This window comes from Phodopus roborovskii, unplaced genomic scaffold, assembly GCF_943737965.1.
Source record: "Phodopus roborovskii unplaced genomic scaffold, PHOROB, whole genome shotgun sequence".
Lineage (NCBI taxonomy): Eukaryota > Metazoa > Chordata > Mammalia > Rodentia > Cricetidae > Phodopus > Phodopus roborovskii.
In genome coordinates, this window is record NW_026126618.1 from 1,083,281 (window position 1) to 1,108,889 (window position 25,609).

General features: G+C 40.4%; 1 protein-coding gene across 4 annotated transcripts in view; it reads right to left on the reverse strand.

Moving 5' to 3' along the window:
- The window catches only part of Ano4 (anoctamin 4), a 323,121-nt gene that overhangs the window by 38,544 nt on the left and 258,968 nt on the right, over positions 1-25,609 (reverse strand). For all 4 annotated transcript variants that reach the window (XM_051206302.1, XM_051206301.1, XM_051206304.1 and 1 more), the window contains 5 exons: positions 20,053-20,108; positions 18,412-18,533; positions 16,375-16,509; positions 15,208-15,304; positions 10,737-10,797 (listed from right to left, as the gene is read on the reverse strand). In XM_051206302.1, coding sequence (XP_051062259.1) covers positions 10,737-10,797; positions 15,208-15,304; positions 16,375-16,509; positions 18,412-18,533; positions 20,053-20,108 — 471 coding nt within the window. The remainder of the gene's footprint in view (positions 1-10,736; positions 10,798-15,207; positions 15,305-16,374; positions 16,510-18,411; positions 18,534-20,052; positions 20,109-25,609) is intronic.

The window sequence follows — 25,609 nt, forward strand, 5'->3', positions numbered from 1 at the left end:
TATGGTAGTCCATCGGACTTACATAAGAGAGGCCACTTACATAAGAGAGAAGTGACCGCTATTTGTGCTACACGAAGATGTGAGATCTTTGGATTAGAATGGCGTAGTCATATCTTAATGAGTGTAGACAATTTACCATAGGTAAAAGATGTGAATTTCACATGGTTGTTGGGACCCTACTGGGAAGGCATGAAGACATAACCACCTGTATTTTATTCCCTTATGGATCTTAGAACATTCTCAAGCCATTCACCTAAAACTTTATTAATCTTACTTGTAAAAGAGGATTTGCATTTTCTCCTCCTGTCTACGCTCATCCCTGCTTGGTACTATTACCTAATCTTCCCACAGTGAAGTTCACCTGAGGCGTTAACCTCAATCCCAATAGCAACCCTTTTGTGACATTAAGTTGACACATTAGGAAAATATGAGATGTCTCCCCTCTTATCACATGTAGGAATGGGGATAGGGTTTATGTAGATTGGTATTAAAATACAGTAACCTCCTCTTGTCTGTGGGGTATACAACTCAGCACCTTTATTGATGCCTGGAATTGTGACTGGCACCAAGGTGTGTCTATTCTATGCTGTTTACTATGTGGCCTTGCAGATATTAGCGATCCCAACATTCACTGTTTCTTTCTTATTAAGTAGACAATATCCATGCTTTTACTTCAGGAAGCATTTTACAACACCTCTCTGGCACATACACATAAACAACGTTGTTATTCTTGGACTTTGGGTCCATTATTAAGACCATTTGTAGGACTTCAACACCAGCCCTGTCATACTGTGACACTCAAACTGGTAACTGGAATGGCTTCTCAGAGTAACCAGGGGATGGGTAGCACATAGACAGTGTGGATACCCTGGATGAATTGAAACAATCCATGTCCTAGAAAGATGGAGGTGGGCTTTGTAAGACTCCATTGTGTAGATTAGTGTACAATGGAAAACATAGCTTATTTCTGGAATTTTCCTATTTAATATTAGTGGATCATGGCTGACCAGAGGTAGTTAAAATAGGAAGAAAATACACAAAACTAAACAAATTACAGCCAAGGTACTATTGGGCCAGAACACTTTTTTAGCTTAAAATCACATAGATCTGAGAAGATTGATATAAAGAGCTCATAAGGGACACCTAACAGTGAGAATATACACTGCACTTATTATTTTCTGAAGTAGAACAGTCACTGCCAAATAAATTTGCATCAGGCTGTTACAATTTCTACCAAAGCCATTTATTACATTAATTTACTGAAATTAGACATGGCCATAATCCACATGACCATAACTAACAGGCTTCATGGGGGATTTAAGACTTAGAAAGGAATAGCTTCCCCAGGATCCCTCTTTTGTTGCGTTTCATTTTTCTGGAATGAAGGGAGAAGATGGAACCATATGACAGAAGGGACCTAGCCATTCATCTGAATGGAAATAAGGACTGCCTGCTGGGGTTTGTGGATGAAAATGGACCTGGATTTCTTTCTGGAAAGTACAGCCAGTGGTTACATTCTGCAAACAGGAAGAACGAAGCCACTGAGTGGCTGCCCCATCTTACCTAGGCAGAAAAACTCTCCCCTTAGGTGGTCTCTTAATTTCCATGCTGTACTCCCCAATTATCCCACAGGTAGGAAATCAGAGCGCTGGAATTTGGTCCTGATTTGTCATCTGTGTTTTAATTACTAGGTTACACTTTAATTTAAACTTCTATTGAAATGACAAGAGCCTAAAAGGAAAAGGAAGTCTCGTTTTCCAATTATTTTGGGGTACTGTGTTGAAATAGTTATAAATGTGAAGGGGCTATGTTCCAGGGTTATAGGTTCTATTGGAGAACCTGGCATGTATTTGTATCCTTCATGCAGATCTGTAATCTTCAGAGGGCCTAGGAAAACCCACACTTTGCTTACTGATAATAAAATTGATTTTGAAAGGCCTAATTTGACACTTCATCTTTAAAATGTCTGTTCTGGAACCACAAGAGAAGAATTATGCTATCTGAAAATAGCTGTAAAGACCTTCCCATTATATTTCAAAAATTAAGAGACTTAAAGATCTTATGGTCTATCTCCCCTGCTGATCGCCAAAAACTTGTGTTCCATTTCTATGAATAAAAATAAGAATAAGGGATACATAAAATGGTTGGTATGCATGAAAAGGAATGGGTGAGTTTTATTTCAGAATGGTAGCGGAGCTGAAAGTATATAATGCTGACTGGCTGCTCCCAATCTGCTGACTCAAAGCATCTGATGCTGATTGGCTGCTCCCAATCTGCTGACTCAAAGCATCTGATGCTGCATTGGCTGCTCATAATCTGCTGACTCAAAAAATCTGATGCTGACTGGCTGCTCACAATCTACTGACTCAAAGCATCTGATGCTGCATTGGCTGCTCACAATCTGCTGACTCCAAGCATTTGATGCTGATTGGCTGCTCCAATATCATGACTCAAATCATCTTCAGAAACCTAGGTAAGATGATTTCTTGTTGGATTTGGAGCACAGCTTTGTTGGTGAAGTTTTTGTTTTGCAAGTATACGATTCTGGGTTTGTTCTCCAAGACATCATCATCATCTTACTTTCTAGGAAATGTAGAATGAATTACTTCACATATATAACCACTTTCCTACCAATACTCATTTCTTTTAAAAAATGAAAATAGTGATACCAACAGATTTAATTTTTATCAGTCCTTTGTAACCCTCTAATAATGTTTGTTTGGGTAAGATGTGGGGAACTAGAGTAATATGCTTCTCCCAAAACATAAGAAACAGAGAAATGAGGCCAGTTCCTGACAGCTTCACATGTAAAATCCATACATACAAAAAAAGCACTTAACTAAGAATTATAAACTCAAAGCCAGGAAGGCAACAGAGAAAGAAAAAGTCACTCACTAGGGAGTTGGGGATTGGAAAAAACTGAGGTCTGTGGCCAGCTAAGACAATAGACATTCCTCAGTTCTCATTGGCCATGTAGCAGAAAAAGCCCCACATTTTTCAAGAGAAAAAAATCTTCATATAAACCATATCAAAATAACAGCATTAAATATTAAAGAACATGTAGCATGTTTTTGTAGTTTACTAATTTACAAGGCCCCAAAGAGGCCAGTGTAATCATGTAAATAAGAAGCTGAGACCTTTATGAGATACTGTGATAATGAGTTAATTTTGGACAGGATGAAGACATATTTTAATAAGATCAAAGCTAAACATTGGTGTCAGGACCTTTGATTAGCACATGAATTTACATGCAGGATGGGAGATTTGCAACTCATAGGAGGTAAAAGGCCAAGAAGCTGATTTGTTAAGTCTGGCCAACCACAAAATACTTTAAAAATATCCAGATGGAAATCCAGTGTCTAGGGGTGTCCTATGTAATTGGAGCAAACACTGCTGATTAATCAAGCTGAAAGAAACAGTTCTCAAGAAACAGCCCCCTCCTTTCCATTCACTTAACAATCATTGACTCCATTAATTCCACGTACTGAATAATTTGCTAGGTGTAGTGATTTCCATGCTTAAATGAGACATGATAACAGCTTTGATTTCACAGGTATCCTGACAGAGCGATTCTGGAGAGTTATTTTAAAATATTCTCTGTCCCAAATATTTTTTTCACATTCTATATTATACATTGACATTGGAAAAGTCTGGGAGAGAGTATGGTCTGTCCTAGTCACATTATCTTTGGGAATTCTGACACCATTTCTGAGCTGGTGTCTGAGGGAATTCTGCAGGCATTGTAGTTTTTGTCTAGGGACTACAGTTTTATGGGGCCCGTTAAGGGTATGCTTCCTCTATATAAAAAGGGACCAAACTGCAGTGGTCTGGGGACCTTCCCTTCATGCTTGAGGGCTTAACTACTAAAATATAATAAAATAACCATTATCCACATGAATAAAAGACACCGAAGAACTGTGGTAACTGAGAGAAAGATGAATAAAGTACTCCATCAGTTCATTGCTTAGAGTCACCCAGACACTGTTTAGGAAAGAGAACCAAAATACGTTAGGGGGAAGGACAGCGAAGTGAGGCCGGTACTAGCCAGAAAGGGCCACATTAGTAGGAGGACTTGAGCAAAAGATTGTCTTCTGGACACAATAGGACCATTGCACCCATGAACTCATGGACCCTATGGTTGCCTATACAAGATCTACACAAGATCAAGCTGGTCAACAGGGGAAGTGTCCTAACAACACCACCCCTAACTGAGGAACTACTGATGGCTGATGGGTTCTGAGTAAGAGTCTGTTTCCTTTAAGGGCATGGCCTTAAAGGTGAATAACACCACACCTGAAAGTGTATATGGGCATCACAAATTGGACTTAATGGTCAGAGAGTTATCAAAAGAAGAAATAGAAACAGCTAAGAAATATCTCAAAAGTCCTCATCATTCTTAACAAATTGGAAAGTGCAAGTGAAAACACCTTTGAGATTTCATCTTATCCTAGTCACAATGGCTAAGATCAACCAAATAATGAGCAGTAAAAGTTGTGTGTGGGGGGCACTCACTCACTTTTGGTGGGAATGCAAATTGGTGCAGCAATTCTGTAAATCAGTGTGGAGAATTCTTTATTTTATGAAGATGAATGCTCTATCTGTATGTACAACTTTATGTCAGAAGAAGGCATCCAGTCCCACTATAAATGTTTGTGAGACACCATATAGTTGCTGGAAATAGAACTCAGGACCTCTGGAAGAGAAGCCAGTGCTCTTTAAGCACCTAGTCATCTCTCCAGACCCAAGAATTCTTAAAAAGCTAAGAATAAATCTATTATATGATGACCCAGCTAGAGCACTTACAGGCAAATGTCCAAAGGACTTGATGCCTACCACACAAATACTTACTCAACTGTGTTCGTAGGTACTCTACTCATAATAGCTAGGAAATGTGAATAATCTAGATGCCATTGAACTCATGGATGAGTACTGAAAATGTGGTACATATATATAATAGAATACTCTACTCTTTAGCAGTAGAGAAAAATTAAATAAAAATTCAGTAAATGAATAGAATTAGTACAAATTGTATATGTGTAAGGTAACCCAGAATTAGGAAGACAAACACTGCATAGTTTCTCTTACCTGTGGTCTCTACCTTTAAATCTTCAAGTGTAAATGTAGATCTCACTCCTAATCAAAGGATCCCCTCTTTGTAGCAGTGGGAAACTATTACAGATGACCTATAACTGGTCAAAATGCAGTGAACAACTGATTCAATTGCTCAATCAAATTGTTCAATTGTTAATTCCATTCACAGTCTCAACTGATAAAAATCCCCACACTTAAGGCTTAGGGAACATTATGAAAGAAGGGCCAGAAAGATTGTCAAGGGACCAGCGAGTCTGCTGTGAGACCATGTCTCCTAGAAATGACAGAGAAGCTACACACATGAAACCTCAACAATATGTCAGCCTAAGCAAGGCCTGAGCAATGACCTACCAATGCACACACTAAAGTAGAAGAGGGGAATCTCATATGGCCCCATCCCTTGACCAAGAGCTACAGGCAATTAACAACTTGCTGAAAGAGGAACAAACAGCCTTCCCCAGGGGTGGGCTCTTTAACTGGTTATCCAATATCAAGTGATCAGCCCTTAAAGGAAATATATATGCAACACTGAAATCAGCAGGTTGTATTTATATATCTCTTTGTGTCTACATAAGCAATAATTATAACACATTATACACACACACACACACACACACATACACATATATATATATTAAAGCAAAGAGAAGAGGTTCTGAATTTGAGTGGAGAGTAAAGGGATATATGGAAGGACTTGGGAGGAGGAGGGGTAATGATATAATATTATATAATAATATATTATTTTAATCAAAATGAGAGCCAAAAAGAAGCCATGAAATTGAGAGGAGGGTTGTGGCAGTGAGTGGATCTGAGAGGAGTTAAAGGGAGAAATGGGATGAATATTATTAAAATACAGTGCATACATGTATGAAAGTGTCAAAGAATTAATACAAGGATTATATTAAAAATGCAAATGTGAAACAGAAATATTTGCAAACAAAACGCACTGTCTGAGCACACGTAAATAACTCACATATCAGAAAGAAGACAAATGGCCCAGTAACAGATGAGCAATCAACGTGACCAAACACTTCACATCGGAAACTATGCAGATGCTCAACAGCCTACTCACTAGGGGAAGGCAAATCAAAGCTACAAATTGCTGGCTGTGCACACTCCTGAAAATGACTGTCATTATCAAGACTGATAATTCCCAGTGTCTGTGAGCATGTGTCATGACTGGCAACTTTCGTGGAATGCTGACATGATGACAATTCTGGAAAACAACTATGTATGAAGTTAGATATTTGCTTATCATGTGATCCCGTCATGCCACCTGTAATTATTTGTCCAAGAAAATATGGATGAAAAGACTTCTTATGAAAGCATAAAAACAATTAGAAAGCCAGCAATTCATATGTTCATGATAGATAAAACCCGAACTGGCACAAGTGCCTATTAATTGGGTAGCGTACAAACCAACTGTGGTGTAGTCAGGTGACGGGATAGATACTACCCTGAATTATAAAGGGACAAACTACTGACCTACGCCAGAACAGAAACGAATCTTAATAGCATTAAGTGCAGTGAAAGAAGCCAGGCACCAAATGCCTGTGTGTTGCTTCTCTTTGGATGTAATGTGGTGTGGTCCAGTGTACTGGGAAGCAAGTGTGAGGTTGCCCATGCAGTGGCTGTCAAACTAGGAGCAGACTTCTGCAGGATTAGAAAGTTTCATGCCACCAGTATGCTGACGATGACAACATTACACATAGTTGACATACTCTGGCAAATTGCCCATGGGAAATTACTGGATTCTGTTGTGTGAAAAGCTCTCATGGTTCCAGGACTCACAGCAAAATGGATGTTGTTCTTCAATTTCTTCCATTCTACATTAGTGTTTATGTAGTTACACTCACACTTTATTTGTATAATTTGTTGCACTGTAACCTGTACTGTAAAAACTCACAATGTGCTGGGACTCTCTAGAGATGTTACCATTCTTTATTTGCCTTTCTTTGTGATTTCCTTTATCTTGGAAGGAAGCTCATTAAGACAGAGCATGTTTACAGGAAGGTGAAACAATCTTACAGCAGTGGTTCTCAACGTTTAAGGCTGCTACCCTTTAATACAGTCTCTCATGTTGTGATGATGCTCAACCATTAAATTATTTTCATTGCTACTTCATAGCATAACAGTTTGCAACTGTGATGAGCACAATATAAATATGTGTGCTTCAGGTGGTCTTAGATGACCCCTGTGAAGGGATCTTTCTACCTCAAAGGGGTCACAGCCCACAGATTGAGAATCACTCTACAGGGAAGTTCAGGAAGTAAAGAAAGAATAGCTTCAGGAAGTCCCTGAAACTGACCAGATTCCCTAGGCCTCTCCTACCCTAAACATTACCAACGACAGACACTATAGACAGTCCAAGTTTCCCGGAAGACTCTTAGGCTAGCCAAGATGCCTGGAGGAAACAGAACAGCTGAAGTGCCCATTAAAAGCTCAGATCACCTGAACGACCTGCAAAGGACTCTGGGTAACCTGTTCAGCCACCTTCAGGTAGTACAGTGTGCTCCAGGTTCCCAGCTTTGTGAGCTGTCACCATGCTGGGGTGGGCTCTGGTGATGCAGATCTGTGTCCTTTCTGTTCCTTTAAGAAATGCCTTAGCTGCATTTAAGTAAGGACCCCAATAAAACTCATCAACTCACTACACGGGACTTTGGCGGTATTTGAACTTTTGTCTGTCATCAGTTCCCTTTGTTGGGGGAGTAGATATTAGTTAATCACTCTCCAGATGCTGTTTCAGCCAATAGCAACCAGTGTCCAGTGACAAGGAATGCACAGTCTGTTGTTAACCAAAGATATTAATTGATGTTGCCTATAGGGGAGACCTGAAAACTGTTCTAGAATAGGACAGACCGTATCTGGCTGAAACTCCAGACTCCATTTCTTCTAGCTACTGCATAATTGTGAGTAAACTGAATAGCTTCTTCCCTGGGCCTCTGAGTCCTTTCAGTTATGAAATGGAAACAGTGATTTATTCTGACCATTTATGAGAAAGTGATGAATTGTCACATGTACACACATCCACACACAGTGGATGTTTTGTAATTACATGCCTCTTCTTTTTTGACTATACAATACTATTTTAACTTATTAATTTTACTGTGATGGTTTTATTAATTATATGACAATATTGTTTTTGCTGCAGGTGCAGATAAGATTAAAGAAGTTTAAATTAGACAGTCTCCAGAAACAAAGGACCAATCATGATAACATAAATTTAACAAGTGGCAGACTTCCTTTGCTAATTCCTTACAAAAGTGTACAAAATCATTCAATTTGCACAAAATATCCACTATGTTGTCATTTTGACTGGAGGACTTATTGCATCTCATTGTTTGTTTGCTGGGGGTAATTTAAAAAAACAACATTGAAAGTAAAAAAAAAAAAATTAAGGAACAAAAGAGTACTTAGCAATGAAGATCAGAGGTAGCTAATTTACTTCCTGATAGGTCTCTGCCAGCAGCATCCACTTCCCTTCTTTTATCTCTAGGGAGAGAAGCTAATTTAGCCTACAATTATCCTGTCCCTTTACTCCTTGTGGAAAAATAAAAAAAAAAAAGAGCAGAGAGGAAGAAGCCACATTATACCTTTAGTTCAGAGTCCTGGGTTCATGGTGTAATTTGAAGATCTTCATGGAGCCCTGCTGCCATACGTGTGGGAACATGAGCAAAACTATCACACCTGGGGCGGGGCTACTCGCTGGAGTTTTATCGTTTTCAGCCGGTGAACACAAAGCAAATGCAGTGAACAGCACATCCACCCAGAGGTCTAGCTAATCACCCTGCTCTCGTCAGCTCGTGTCTTAGCAATTATTCTGAAAATCAAGGGCATTTGTATTCTTAAGCGCCGTAACATGTCAGTCCTAGGATATGGTCCTGAAAGGGTTAGACTGAGCTCCATTTAGAACTAATGTGCCTTTACAAAATATCACCATCCCAAAGCAGCACAAACGAGGTTCGGAATGAACATGACAGTTAGTTATCTGAAGGCTGGGATCTCCACAGCCAAAGCAACTGATTGTAAACAACACCCACGACTTTTCCAAAGCCGGGGAGCTATGACTGCTCATGTTAATTGTCAGCTTTGCTTTATGTTGGTTTGTACTTCAGTTTCCTTGGCTATTACATAAGCAAAGTGATAGTAGCTTTCTTGAAGGTTGCGGTGGGAATTAAATGACATAAGATATGTGCAATGGCTATGACAGTGTGTAGCGATAACCGTATACCACCGGTGTAACTGTTGTTATTTCTGGTTATCTTAGATCACCAGACACCAGGCACATGCTTTTCTGCAAAGGAATACTTGAGATGACAAATTCTTGCTCTCAAACTAGCACATTTCTGGGAATAACACAGGACTTAAACAATACGTTGTCAATTGACATGAAGCAATTTTGAGGGTAATTATCCAATTATCCAAGGTTGGCTTTGCCTAAAGACACCCTACAATATGTTCTTCTGTGCCAGAAATGTCTTATAGGAAATCTATTAGATGCATATTGCATGTAAATCTCCATGCTCTGCCAGCAACCACTCAAGCTGGGCAAAGGAACCATTGATAAAACTTATTTATTATTCACAGGACTAGACATCTTGAAAAAAATGCAATCTCTTTTACAATAGCATAATTGGCGAAGAGGTGACAAACTCTGCCTTTCAAACAAAGGGCACTGTACAAAAACTTCACTTCTTAATAACCTTAATAAGCTGTGGGAGGATAAAACATATCTCACTCAAAAGATCTATCAATGGGTATCTGAAATTGGAGAAATGTTGAAGGGGAAATAGAGGTTTGTATTTAATTCTTCTTGAATGACACCGGGAGGCTGTTGATTTTATATAATCATACCTCACTACATAGTAGACAAGTGTTCAAGGAAGAGCTAGCTTTGGGGATGCTAGGTGGGTGAGGCTGCTTATGGCAGCTCTATCGCTGGTTATGAGCACACTCTTCTAATATCCGCCAGTATGCTGGTAGCTATTTCCATTTTATATATGGTTGGGACCAGAAAAAGTTGAGTACCACTGACTTAATAAATAAATTTATTTTCCAGAGTCATGCCATTTGTCACAATGGCAAAGCTTAAGTGCTTTCTGATCATGACACTTAAATGTTCTATGAAGTCATTGGTTGAGTTGTTCTTCCTCCTCTGCATCCTCTGCCCATTTGTAAGGGATTTAAATACACCGAGGATTAAGGGTTATGAAATAGTGAGAGATTGTTACATATCCCACCAGGGAATGCAGAACTCCTTCAGGAACAAGACTATTTATAGATAGGGTATGGATGCCAACATCTTTGATAGCTATCAGCCACAGAAGGGCTATGAGAGACAGAGATGGTGGATGAGTTCAAGGAAACTGATGAAGCTGTCCAAGATCTTAAAGGAAACCGTCAAACTTATTTGCTCTGTATGTTATCACTGATGAAGCAGTCCCAGATCTTAAAGGAAACCATCAGACACAGTTCCCCTGTATATGACCACTTTCAAAGCAAACAAAGTAATAAATTAGTGACCTGTTTGTTGCCAACAGGAAACTCAACTGAATTTACTCGAGCTTCTTCCACTGACATCCAGAGTGAGGCTCTAAAGGAACACGCCACAGGGCAACTCACACTTGTGGCTATTGTCCACTTACCCCAGACGGCCATGAACACAGCAAAGAACACAGTGGCTCCATTGTCAAATAGGTGGGTGACCTGGGAATAACAGAATCCATTCAGCTAGTTTCTCATGATCAGCACTTTAACTGCTATTTTTAACAGTTATGGTGACACAGTGAGTTTTGTAAGGGTTGTTGGGGAATATTCCCCTTGATGATGAGTATGAAGGGGTGGGTGTCTTCTGACTGTGAAGTTCAGATGTGGAGGAAAGGGTTTGTCCCCTTACATCATACTCATGCTTTTGAACACTTGCCAGCAGCTCCAATAGTGCTTCTAAGAATTTCCATTTTGTGTGCTTTAAAAACTCTTATATGTCTATATAGATATGTATGCAACTATATTTAGGGTTAGGCAGGTATTTTGTTGTTGTTTTACAGGCTCTTAATTCCCCAAACACTGTTTCTAATGTCTCATTTATTTCAGAATAAATTTTAGATCGCTATTTTGCTCCTATTGTTTCAAGCAAATGTTTTGTGGGTTACTTTACATTTCAGCATTCTAAAAACAAGAGACAAGAACCATGATCAAATTCACTCTCACATTCATTAAAACCTGAGGCAATTGCTGTACTTGCCCATTTCCTATAACACCAAGACAGTTGGCAATACCTTTTCATCAGAATGTGATCTAAAGTTCCATTCTTACTGCGAAACAGTCACGTTCATTTCCACCCCCATTCTAAATTACTCCAAAGTCCAGGGCAAACTGATGACTGTCAGGTTCACAAAACAGCATACTTTAGTGTCCTTGGGGAATACGTCAAGCTTAAACAGGTGTTTTCTTGCCATGTCATAGTGTCAAGTATTTTGTATTATTCCAAACGTTTATGCTCTCTTGTTCTTTGAATGAAAGCACTCAAACACTAAATGTGACACAAGTGTGTAAATCCCAGTCCTTTTGCATTCCAGATGGAATTTTGTGCTGGAATCCCCCACCCAGTATCACATAAACTCAGCAGCACTAGTGGTCCGTGGTGGGTTCCTGCTCCCTATTTGGTGAACGCAGTAGCTCGTAACAAGAGGGCAGGTTCTCAGTTGACTTGTGGCTGTCAATGTGGGCTGCCTAGATCATTCCCACCCACACCACAGATGTCTCTCATGCTGTTTCCAAGGAGTACATGGGTAGTAGGACCCAGCAGAGCACTTCCTTGGGACAGGATATAAACATTGGAAGGGACAGTTTTCTCCTGTGGTCATCAGCGTGAATCAGAATAGCTGAGAAAATGGGAACTTCTGATTCCTAGCAAAGTGGAAGTCTAGCTCATCTTGATGGCTCCCTCAGCCAAGTACCATCAAAGAAAAGCCAGAGAATAAACTCCATATACTACTAAAACATATGAATATAGACCTCTAGATGTTCCAAGGAGATGAGCAATGGTCTCAAACTGATCTGTGGGGGGGGGCATGTGCATATATGGGCATGTGTATAAGTGTGCATTTACATGTGTGCATGTATATGGAAAGGCCTAAGATGAATTCCAGGTATTTTCTTTGATTGTTCTCCACCTCAGTCAAGCCCAGAGCCTTGCTGACTCAGCTAATGTAGCTTGCTTGCTAAGGGGCCCCCAGTCTCTGCCTCTGCCATGCTGGGTTTACAGGGAGGAAATCTACTTGGGTGCTAGAGGATCTTAGGCCCTGTCTTCACATTGCATGGCAAATGCTTCTCCTGCTCAACTATCTTCCCAGTCCAACAGACACTTTGTGAAGGAGCATAGACTCTAGAACAACAGAATAAAAAAAATATATATATACAGCAATGTTTTAAAGGTGGGAATGAACCCCACAGCCTCATACCTGCTAGGCAAATGCACTACCACTGAGTTTTATCCCCAGTCCAAAGACCAAGAATTTAAAATAAGCATAAAAAGAAGGATTCTTAAAGAGAAAGGAAGGGAGACAGAAGCCTGGAGGCTCAGCCACCTCCCCATCACAGGAAGTGAACCTGTCTGCAGAAGTGTACACACGTGTCCTGGAGAAACACTGGGGTTTTGGAGGGTGCCAGTTCTAGGCTAGGAACTACTTTGTGATTTTTTTTGGTCAATATTTTCTTCTTTGCAGAAAATAATAAGCTGGACAGTGTTTTCCTACTTAAACCACTTGGCAATAGATTTCAGACTCCCGTGCTTGCCAAGGATGAGGGTAAAGTTCTATCTGGTGATAAGCACAGCAGCTGCTGACTGGGATGGATCTACTCTCTTTCTCTCTAAGACCCACAAACTCATTGCTGACATTTCTAACACATGCTTCTTAAGGAAGCCTTTGGAACCTGATTCTGCCACCTTTGACTTTAGTCTAAAGTTTGTAGGGAAGACCAAACACACAATTCACAGTCTAAACATCTTACAGCTCAGTAGGGCCTGGTGGTAAAGCAAGGCTATGTGGTCTGTAAATAGAGAGCCACATTTATCCGGTTTGCTGTCCTATGAGTAAGGATTGGGAGGTTTTAGTTTTCTGAGTAAAATGGTGACAATCACACCTGCCTTGAAATTGACATGCAGGTTGGAAATAACACATGCTACCTAGCAATTATGGAAATAACCTAACATATTCTAGATTTCTGGTAGAATTACTGCCAACAGAATCTCCTATGAAATTTGAGCACTCTGAACTATTCACGATGGTTAATGGAAGGAATTACTAAGGATTTCCTAGGAAGGGAACTTCTCCCAAGCAACTCTTCACATTAGAAATTCTTTTTACAAGGAACACACACACACACACACACACACACACACACACACACACACACACACACACAGACCAAACCATAACAATTTGATGGTTCCCAAAAGCAGACTTTTAAAACATACATCTCATGACTGTTCAGTAAAATTGCATTACTGACAAAGTCCCTGATTTCTTAACTATACGTTCCCAAGGTTGCTCTGCTTAGTCTATTCTTACAGCCTCTGTCTACATGCCCTCTAAAGACAGGGAGAGGAACTGTGTGTGTTTCTGGTCCCTTGTGACATATACTTCGAGCCTGGATTGTTTCAGAGGAAGCTGACTGCCACACTTAGGCTCTACCCACAGGACTCGCCACCTGCAGTGCTGAAGCCATTATGGATGGGCAGGCTGTGGGCTGCCTATCAAGTGTTCCCTTGTCCCAAGTGAACAAAACAGTGCAAAGCCAACAGAGTAATTAGACAGATCCAGGCTGCTGTAAGCACAGATGTCTGATAAAACCTGCCAACCCCTTTTATATCTGGAATCTAGGCAAACATAGGAAGCGGATCTTAAGAAAAACTACATCGACCTGAACTCTAGCTTTTGTTTGCAATTATGATGCTGCCCTGAAGTTAAAAAAAATACTGTAGTAATTTAATGAATGTATCTAATATTTTGTTAAAGACAAGCCATGAGTAGGGGGCATGACAGAAATCACAGTGTCATGTCCTGAGCATTTTCCAAAGCACTCTTCAGCTATCAGGATGTCATGAAGAGAGGACTGGTATTTACTGTGTTTAAGAATGACAGGCTTAGTCCCAGAAAGGCCATACCTATGCACGGTCAATGAGCAGGTAGCTGGGTTGGATTTGATTATTTATAATAATGATAAAAGAAGCTAAATACCACAACTGTCATGTACTGAGATCTTACTGTTGTGTATGCTCATTCTGTAGCTGGAAAAATCTCTGGATCACAGAGCTTAAGTAACTCGCTCTTGACAAACAAGTGGTAGTCAGTAGAGTCAAAATCAGAACCTGCTTGCAGCAGAGATCTCCAAGAATGACTCATGGATGTCTGGGTCCCTGGTCAGTCATGGGTTATCTAGGATAGGATCCTCAGCCATTTTCTCTGCCACAGATCTCTTTAACAGTCTGGTAACACCTGTGCATCTATGAGGGGTAAAACCCGTTCTCAACTTGACAGGACCTGGAAGTCACTTAGAAGTCAGGCCTCTGGCCACGCTCGTGAGGGATTGATTATTTTCATCAGGTTAACTAACGCGGAAAGCTCCATCCTGAAAGTGGGCTGCACCATTCCCTGGGCTTGGCTCTTGGAATGTGCAAACAGGAGGAAGCTGGCTAAACCCAGAGTCGTCCTCCCACACTTCCTGACTACACATGCAATGTGCTGCCTACCCCTGTCAAAGATCATGTGTAAAAATGAAATTCACCGGATTACAAAGAACAGAATAACACAAAACACACTGATGCTCAGAGTGTACATCACGAGAGGTCTGTGCCATTGGCCCACAGGTAATCAGCTGTGTTCCTTGCACCAGGCCACGATGCAGCATCTTGCACTGGTGCCTGGAGACACATCTTTTAGACACACCCAAAAGGGTATTTGCGCTGGGATGCCAAATGCTGATGTTCCCATGGCACAGCATAATCTGAGGTCCCAACGTGGGAAGTAACAGAGGAACTATAGATAACCAGGGTTCTGCAGGAAAGCTTATGTTAAATTCTATCCCATCACAATCCTGCCTGTTTACACTTACCTTGGCATAAACGCAGCTGTCAGAGAGCCTCATGAACGGACAGTATTTGTCACACACAGGACACATGATGATATCTGTCGCTTGGCAGACTTCTTTACTAAAAAAGAGAACAGAGAAGGAATGCCTCTAGGTGACACCTTGTGTGTTCCAGTTCTTCCTCTGAAACATAGCTAGAGTGTCCAACTGACAAAAAAGACCCAATGTACTCATTTTATGTCCCCAGAAGCTTTACAGTCTTTTCTGAAATTAATGTAAATAGCCCATGCAGGGTTTAATATTGTGATAAATCTTATACACAAGTAACCTTTATTTATAGGGCTTATTACCTTACTTACAAATAAGCTTTATTTACATATTAATAAGTTAAACTCAGGGAAATACATGAAGAAAATCATTTGTTATATACCAAATTGTACCAAAGGAGCCCTTCACACAACATTACACTATGTGAGGCAATTTCATACTAAATTTATGGAAATAGGGAAGTACCCCAAAAGCCCGTCTTTATCTTTATGTGCATGAAAAAAAATCAGTAAGTTGGAAGAATAACTAAAGATTTTAATACTTGGATAAAATCAAGTATAAAAAATGTCATAGGAAGTAAAAAATCACCCATTCTTAAAAGGAACATTATTGTTTAATATCACTGTGGTCCAGCTCACACTAGGATAACTATGATTAGCTGAAGCTATATTCCAGTGAGGACACCACGGGATTGATTACCATCTAGGGACTGACCATTCAATACACACTAGTCATTGGTGAAGGATCTTCTTGGCTTAGGAACAGAGAGATTCCTTGTCGACATAGAGAACTCATGGAAACAGGATTGCTAACTATTATTCTTCATCAGCAGGTGCCAGTTTTAAGACATGGGAAAACTCAGTAGGGAACACCTTGTAGCCACTGAATGGGAGTGAGTTGTTCCACAGATAAATGGTTGCTCGCATGTCTGTGTGGAGTTGTCACTTTTGCTTCTATGGTACCGAAAGACCAATGCTGTAAGGGCAAGGGACACAGGAGACCTAGAGAAGCCTTTGACTTTTCACCAGAGACTGAGCAAGTAGTGAAAAACTGCCCTGTGCCCAGGCTGAGGACAACCTCAAAGGGCAAACTGCCATCTCTAAATATGGAGGAAAGGCAAGCTCACCCGTGAGTTTCCCATACCTGACTTGGCAGTGGTCCAGAGTGGTGACTCCGTATAAGAAGACAAACAGCCCAATGAAGGCCGCGGGGAAGAGCATCCCTGTGTACCAGCCCAACCAGGCAAAATACAGTCCAATCTTCTCGCCAAAATACCGCCTGTTTGGGACACAAAGACCTTGAAACCACAGTGATGTGTGAAGTTCAGGGTGATAACACTTTGCTCAATACACGTTACTTAGTAGTGGTTTTCCCAGTAGAAGAGCAAAGGGAAGCCAAGAGAAGAAACAGTTATCTGGTCAACTCAGAGCTCTGAGATGAGCTTTCTCTCACATTTACACCAGGGGAGCAGAATTACAAGGACATTGTTACACACTAGCTTATTCTGAGAATACAGAATGGATTAGGAGGAGTCAGAGTGGGGAAGGGAATGAGCAAGGGCAGCAGAGGTGGCAAGAGAGGGATGAGGATGTGCCGGTACAGATTCAGAGATGCAGATTCAAAGGGAATGCAGCATCTACAGGATGCTCCCCAATTCATTCTGCTCAAAGACCAAGTCAGCGCCAACAGCCATCAACTGTACCTCACTTCTGTGTGCATGCTGACCCACACTGAGCTTTCCATTCATCTGAACTGTTACAAATCTTACAAATTCCCTCACTCGTTTTAGCTAATTACTCACAGCCCAGGAGTTTTAATGAGAAGCTCATGGTTGTGGATTGCTACCATTCAACCTTAAGAAATAGTCTTTAACTCCCCATGGAAGGCTCCTTCCTCCCTGGGGAGCAGAAGGAGGCTGAGCTGGGGTTTGGTGGGGGGGGTGACAGGGGAGGATGGGAGTGTGAGGGAGCTGGGATTGACATGTAAAAACAACCTTGTTTCAAATTTAAATAGAAAGGGAAAAAATAAAAGGAAGCAAGGGCCCCCACACTCGATATTTCTGAAAATAAAAATAAAAATAAAAATAAAAGGTGCCAGATGCTTAAAAAAAATAAGAAAGAAAGAAATAGTCTTTAAGTAAATACATAAATGTGATGGCAGTGTACAATACTGTTGTAACATTTAGGGCATATCTAGACAATGAAAAACAACTACAAAAATACAAATACACAATTATCATAAGCTAACAGCTGATTAATTTTGACCTAAAAAATAAAATTACGTTTAAAGATTATTAGCAAAATATTAAAATAAATTAATCAAGATACCTCAGTATGAGAGCACCTCATATGTCCTATTTGTACAAATAATTGAACAATTGTTGCCCCAAATGTTTGACTTATTCTAAGGTAGAGGAGGGGCTTGAGCTCTCTTGGGTTGTAGAGAGCATTGGAAGGACAGGAACCACATCTTCTGGAGCAGGAAGGCTGTGGTGGTTATTTACTCTTATCTGTGTAAGTGCTTCCTTAATAAATACCTATTTATCATTAATTTTGGGTCTGGTGGACTCATTTAAACCCTGCCAGCAGCAGTGTTTCAACTTTCACATAAGTAGATTTTGGATTTTGAAATATTTGTACAGTGAGGCATCTTTAGGAAATCGCCTAAGTCTAAACACAAATTTCTATTCATGGCCATGCATTTTTCCTTTGTCTCAGTACTGACTGACCTATCATGGAGGGTGGAGGGGTCATGTGTGGAACTTCCTCTTGTTATTTCATATCAGTGATCAGAGAGTTTAGGGTTAGAGAAACACTTGTGGGATCAGAGACAGTCACCCGTGGAAAGTAATATTCTAGACCATCACTAATAAATTTAATCAGCGTTACCTCTTCACAGGGTGACCTGCTCCTCATGGAGTCTGGAGGGAGGTCCAAACTACCTCTTCTATCCATTTCATGGCCCCTCTCTGAGATCCATCTGGTGGGAGCATCATTCTCAACAGAGTGAGCGTGGGTTTACCAAGAACTGCTAATGTCCCTTGAGAGACTACCCTCTGGAAAAACCCGAGTTGGAGCAAGAGCTGACTGGGCCTTCCCCAAGTAAGTTTCCTCCAGAAGAAGTCAGTGTGCCCTCACCAGTCAGTGCAGTGTTTACATGTACAGTTAGTTAAAAACTCACCTTACGAGATCCAAAGGCTGGTATTTATACCACACACCCCAGGAAGCCCAGCACTCATACAGGAGATGTCGATGGTTTACTGCGCCATGGGTTTTAATGGAGTTTTTACTTCTGTAACTTCCCTGGGATAAGAACACCACTGCTGGTGAGTGATACAAAGCCAGGAGGAACCAGATAGTGACACCTGTGTCTTAAGGTAGCAGTAGTAAGAGGGGGTGACAGCAGCAGAAAGGGCTCGTTCTCTATGAAAGGAAGACACTTCCTCTTTAATTCATTATTTTGTATTTGTCTTGCTGCCAATGTCAGCAAGGAAAACAGCAAGTGCTTGTGAGAATCAGGTGGGCTGAAGCCCATGCTCGGTTCAGTTGCTTCCTCATTTGGGGGTTTTAAAGTCTGAGGCCCACTTTGCTAATCCATCATGAAATTAAAAATATTCACCTCAATGTGCTTCTTCTATGGTTGGAATGGACAGTCTGTCTCAGAGGCCATGCCCAAGGCTGGCTAGTTAGCCCCCTGATTCTCCCACGATAAGGTTTAGTAAATGTCCCAAAACCCTTCTGCAATGCTAGCTAATAACCATAAGAAACCATTTGGTGCTTTGGATGAATATTAATGGTCAGAATCAGGAGCCTGTGCCTCCAGAAAATCACTGTGTCAAAGCTTTGGCTTGCCAAACCATCAATGTCTCCTGGTAAATTGTGAGTAAGACTGCAGATTATGGCTTCTAGTTTTCTTAATAATAATAATTTAAAAAAGGTTTTAAAAATTCTTCCCAACCTTTGATATACCCTTAGTGTTAAAAATCAAGAAAAGAAACTTTACATATCAAAAACAGTATATGTTTTGGAGAAACCTATCATGAAAACAGAGTTGGAGTCCCCTTCAAAGTATGTTGGTAAATAGTCCCCCCTCACCCCACTGGTCTGACAGGTGCAAGAGGGCAGGAGCTGTGATGTTTGTCTATATACACACAGTGACACAGTCAGAGCCAGCCCCATTTATGAAATACAATTTCTCAATAATCATGAAGACTATGTTCCTATAAACCCAGGGACAGATCCTGGATTAAATAACGCAAGATTCATTAGGAAATTCAAGATAAGGGCCATCACAGTTATACTTAGGAAAGTCATTCCAAATGATTTATTAAAGTACTATTTAGCACTAAGCAAATAAAGACACCAGCAACACATCCACACCTTACAATAATGGATACAGTGTTATTAATTTCCATTCATTACATTTGTTTATCTAATACTTTGCAAACTACTTTGTTCTCATTCTTTCAAGGAACAGCTATAAATGTATTTATTGCCGAGTCTATATAGTTCAGGAACATTTCCCCTCCCTGTACTTCCTTTCAATGCTTTTTTAATTGCATGGCTTAGCGTCTTCAAGTCGTTTCTCTGGATTCATGCTGAGTGACTCTTGATTCAAGTGTTTTTTCAGTTACATAAAAAGATAGAAAGTAATTGATGCTGAGGGAGAGATGGAGGGATTCAAGTAGACTCTCCCTAATTACTTACTAAACAAGTTGAATCCATTCTGAATGGATGCCTTATCAACAAATTAAAGAGGATTCCTAGAAGCCAATTTTAGTAACATGAAATTGAAGGGAGGTAAGAAAAGGAAACACAATACCTCATGCAGGGGAAAGGCAGCTTCATAGGAGCCATTGGTAAGCAAGCGGTTGAGACCTGAAGCAACAAGAAAGCACATTTCAATGAACATTGAGCTTGAGTCTTCAGTGATCAAGACTAGTAACGGCAGAGTGATTCTTCCTGGAAAACACAGCCTAGGCTTTCAATAGTGAGTAAAACTAGTTTGGATACCAACAGCTTAGAAAAAAATCATTATACCCAAGGGCATAGGGATCAAGTGCGGAGAAAGCAGGGCTTTATGTGTTAAAAATACTAAATTTCTCAAGATTGGCTATATCATGGTTATATAAAGTGCACACGGTGTCTTGACTACCGTAGTCAAATTAAATAATATATACACCACCACCACAGTGTACATAAGATTCCTTAGTTCTGATTATTCTATATTCTATATGTAAGTGTGATTATGGAGTGTTTGTCTTTTCTGTGTTTGGCTAAGCCTTCCAAGTTCATCCATGTTGTCATAAGGCTTTCCAATGGCTTGAATGCATTTCTACTCTATACATGCAACCCACTATGTACATTCAAACTTAAAGTGTTTCCATATCTTGACTGTTCTGAATATGCTGAATGAATACAGGCTCACTTTTTATAGTTTTTTTTTTCTCAACATACTCACTTACTTGCCTTTGTATCCCAAAGTAGGGTCGCTGGAGTATACGGCAATACCTTGAGAAGCCTCTACATTGTTTTCTATAGTGAGTACACCATTTACTTTTCCACCAGCAGTACTCAGGGCTTTCCTTTTCTTCTATCTCCACCAACACCCATTCTTGTCTGCTTGGTAAGAGCTATCCTAACAGGTATGAGCTAACCTAACAGGTGGCTGGATTTTGACTGCATTTTTCTGAGACTGATGATGTTGAACAGGTTTTTACACACCTGTTGAGCAGTTGTGTGTTTTCTGTGTAAAGGTATCTCTTAAAGTCCTTTGCTCATTTTTAAATCAAGTCATGTGCTTGTTTTTTTGCTGCTGAATATGTTTATTAAATATTTTGGCTGTCAATCCCTCCTCAGAAACATGGTTTGCAATTATGTCCTCCCATTCTGTAAGATGCTTTTTTTTTTTCATTTTGTCTATTATTTCTGCTGCTGGGTAGAGGCTTTTTGAGAATTGGGTTTTCTAAAATAAAAATGGTGGTGTGTATCTAGTACAGTGCTTGGAATAGAAGAGCGGTAGGGCATGCTCTGGGAGAAGCAGACTAATGTACTACTAAAAAGATCATCATCTGCCAGGCACTCTCCTGACCTTCCCAGAAGCTTCCCTCTAGAAACAAAACCTCCTGTGCACTGGACCAGTGGCACAGCTTATGAAAAACCATCTTTCCCAAAGATCTACTCATAAAATGGAAGGGTGGGTGGACATGTGGATTTAAAAAAAGTTTGAGGAGAATAAAGAAATTGAGGTATGACTGACATAATAATTAGCACATATTTAAGATGCATAAGTATTAAGTTCTGATATATGTGTGCTCTCAGGAAATCACCAACATGAGTAACCATCTCTCATGAGGAGCTCTATTACAGATGATGGCTTCATGGGTGAGACAAGCTAGTGGTTATTGAGAATGTGGCTCCTAGTAGTCAGCCGTACTGCAGTGAATAGCCCCACACCCATAACAATATATGTAGCCCAAATTGTAATCAGTGAATTATTAAACTTAAAAAAAGGAGTACATGATATTAGGGGGCTTTAGGGAGGTAGGAATCGATCTGGGAGGAGTTGAGGGGATGAGTTGGGGATGAATATGCTCTAAATACCTTATAGGAAATTCTCAAAGAGTTAACCAAATCATCTTCCTAGACCCATAAAGGCATGGATAGGTTTTTACATCTCTCAAATGGCCTTTATTCCTTTTTCTTTTTTAAGAACGCCCTCTATATGTTAGATCTTGACCAAAATCCTATGAGCCTAGCCTAATAGGAAGCTGCATGTACATGGATTCACCTTTGTCAGTCATTCAGTGTTTGGAACCTTTAATCATAGTAACACGGATGACTTAAGATGCCTGACATTAACGTTTAGTTTCTAAGGAGTACACTTAAATGTAAATTTTGGAAGGCATTTGCATTTTATCTAACATACATACATCTTTCAACAGATACCATTGCAATGAATGAGCAAATTATTATGTATAAGGGACATAATAGATGCTGAGGATGGCTTTGTCTAAATTCTACTAATATTTATATTCTGTCCACTTAGCTCTCTTTCTAAACACAAAGCTTGAGAATACAAATCAATTTCAAGAGTAATTGTATATGTACATGTACATAAGTAAATCTTCATTGAGTTATTAATTGTTCTATTTTGAAAGTGGGTTTTACTAGATTTGATTTTCACAGTTGGAATACACCGAGAGCAAGGTTGAAAACCTTACACAGTGACAGTTTACACTCCATTAAAATACCTTTATGAACCATGTCTTGAAATCAATATTGTTGTGTTGCTTCTTATCAATCCTGTCTCATGCAAGGTGACATTTTCAGAAAGGGGTTTCAGCAGAAAACATGGGCTGAAAATTAGTTCTAGTACCAAGTTCAGTTTTCTTCTAACGTGTTTTCTTCTGCTTATGGAACCAGAGATGACAATGAAATATTAGATAAACAAACAATTTGTACTTTTACTTTATACTTTCCAGTCAATTACTCAGGCTCACAATTTACTGGTTGACAGTTTGTTCTTTGATTGATTTTCTAATTCAACATGCTTCCATTTCTTCCTCGCCAGTTTTCTGAACATTTGTTTGTTTAAACATGTACTGTTTGTGGTGTTGGGGGTTAAACCTAAGGCTTGTGCTCTGCCTCCTAATACCATGTTTGGCCCCTTGCGGGCTCTGAACGCTAGGGTCCTTGAATAGAATCCGCTTCTTCATCATCAACAGAGAGAGTTTTCTATCAAGACTCTTCCTGACAAGTAACAATGTAGCATCCAGTGCTCCTTGGGAATACTGAAAGCCAGTCTCTCCCGTCTTTGCATCTCCTCTGGATTAATTGTGAGGACAGTTCCAAACTTGAGATGAAAAAAAAAAAATGGCATCATAATTGCCTCCTGGTGCCACTGTAAAGTTTCTGATTATGTAAGGATCATGTAAGGGAGACATGTGTAACAGACCTTGGATTCATTTCGACAAACGTTTATTGATTTACCCTCCTAGACAGTGATGATACAAAGATGCGTAAGGTTACTCCTTAAGAGGTAAAAGGACATGTTAACTCGTCCTCTTCAGTAGCAGACATTCAACATACTAGTGTGTTATGAGCTGTGAGATTTGCTAAAAATAATAATACAAATGTTACTGAAGGCACAACTTAGAGTTATTTTAACCTATTGAAATAGTTCTTAATAGCTCTTTTCACAATATCACATCGATTCACTTGCTATTTAGTATTTCTATAAAACCATGGGAACTGAATAAAATATGGTTGAAAGCTGTGCACAGCACAACTAAAGTTTGTCTTAATAAATCACTCTAAAGTAATTAATATGAAGAAAGTAATTTAGGAAATATTTAAATTATTTATGGGATCAGTGTTAAAGTGGCTCTCTTAAGGTGGCAAATTTGCATAATGTCATAGAAAGTACCTCAAGACAATGAAATGAGTTATGTATGATAAACAATAAATATTAAAATAAAAATAGCTGGGTGGTGGCGGCTCATTGCTTTATTCCCAGCACTTGGGAGGCAGAGACAAGTGAATTTCTGTGAGTTTGAGGCCAGCCTGGTCCACAGGGCAAGTTCCAGGGCAGCCAGGGCTACACAGAGAAACTCTGTCTAACACACCCTCACCACCAAATACGTGGCAAAATTCAGAAGAAGGGGGGATTCCTTCCAGCAAGAATGTCGCCAGAGACATAGAGGAGGGGATATTTCCCAAGAGAAGACAATGCTGCACAGACTGTGGGCTATTCTTCACCGACATTAAGACTGGCCTACATGAAGTTCAGTCTCCTCAGAGCCACCAGTGCTCTCTGGTTGTATGCAGACACCGAACATCCTCTTCTCCGCATTGTATTTTACTTTGTGCAGTTTGGCATTAAAGTAATTCTCCCTCCCTTTTTTATTTCACAGTTCCATTACGCTAGTGACTCACACTGAGCCCAAGTCCATGAAACGCAAATCTGTTCCTCTCAAGGTGTTGTTGGACAACATGTCTCCCACACCCCAAAGGGGTAGTTGTTTTGCTGAATCTGCATGCAGGCCACTGAATTTACAAACTGTTACAAATGTTGCCTCTCTGGATCTGGCAGAGCAACTGAGATTTCTGAGGTTGTGGATCCAATGGCTAAAACTGAAATGATTTACACAGTCACCCAGCCTTACCCACAGGAAGTGTTGACGAGCAGGAGATTTTTTTCCTACAGGATAGTAATTGATGATTATCCCTCAGCTCCAGAGATATCTTCCCTCTTCTTCTTAGCAGGGGGCATTACAGGTATTTCTGGGTGTTGGGCGACACAGTACTAAGCTTTTCCAGTTGGAGGTGCTGGGTGGACACTGGTGGAGGAAGGGGCTTTGCTTCCTAGACCCAGCCCTCCCCTCTGCTAACTTTTTACTTTTTCAGTGTTTACCTAGGCAGTACTGTCTCCTGCAGTGTGTGGTGAGCAAGGGTATGTGTCTTGGTATCTTCATACACAACTCCATGGGGATAATGCTTCCTTGGAAACTTCTAGACACTTGTTGAAGTGTTCAAAACAGCAGATCTTCCTCAAGTCTAAACAAACAGCTTTGCTTCCACTTACACCTCTCACACAAGTTCTAGATCTCAGCCTGGTAAGATGGAGGACTGGGATCGTGGAGGACTGGGATCGTGGAGGACTGGGATCGTGGAGGGCTAGAATCGTGGAGGGCTAGAATCGTGGAGGACTGAGATCGTGGAGGGCTGGAATCGTGGAGGACTGGGATCGTGGAGGACTGGAATCGTGGAGGACTGGGATCGTGGAAGACTGGGATCGTGGAGGGCTAGAATCGTGGAGGACTGAGATCGTGGAGGACTGGGATCGTGGAGGACTGGAATCAGGGAGGACTGGAATCGTGGAGGACTAGAATCGTGGAGGGCTAGAATCGTGGAGGACTGGAATCGTGGAGGACTGGGATCGTGGAGGACTGGAATCAGGGAGGACTGGAATCAGGGAGGACTGGAATCAGGGAGGACTGGAATCAGGGAGGACTGCAATCATGGAGGATGGGAATCAGAGAGGATGGAAATCAGGGAGGACCTGCTCTGCTCTCCACTCCTGTGTTCCTCCTAATCCTTGTCTTCCACAACTCCAACCTCCTCCATAGTTATTTATATTAAGATCGGCTTGTTCCAATGATGGATATTTTGACCTTGTTGCACCATGTCTGATATATATATATATATATATATATATATATAATCAAAAATATTTGTGCTGGGACAGAGATATGGACAAACCCACCCAAACCATCCTGAAATATAATAACTATTTAATAAGGCTGGGTCATGAATAACGTGAAATTATTCTCATAAAATACCTAAACCACAAGGTTTGAGGGCTGTTTACTGGGAGA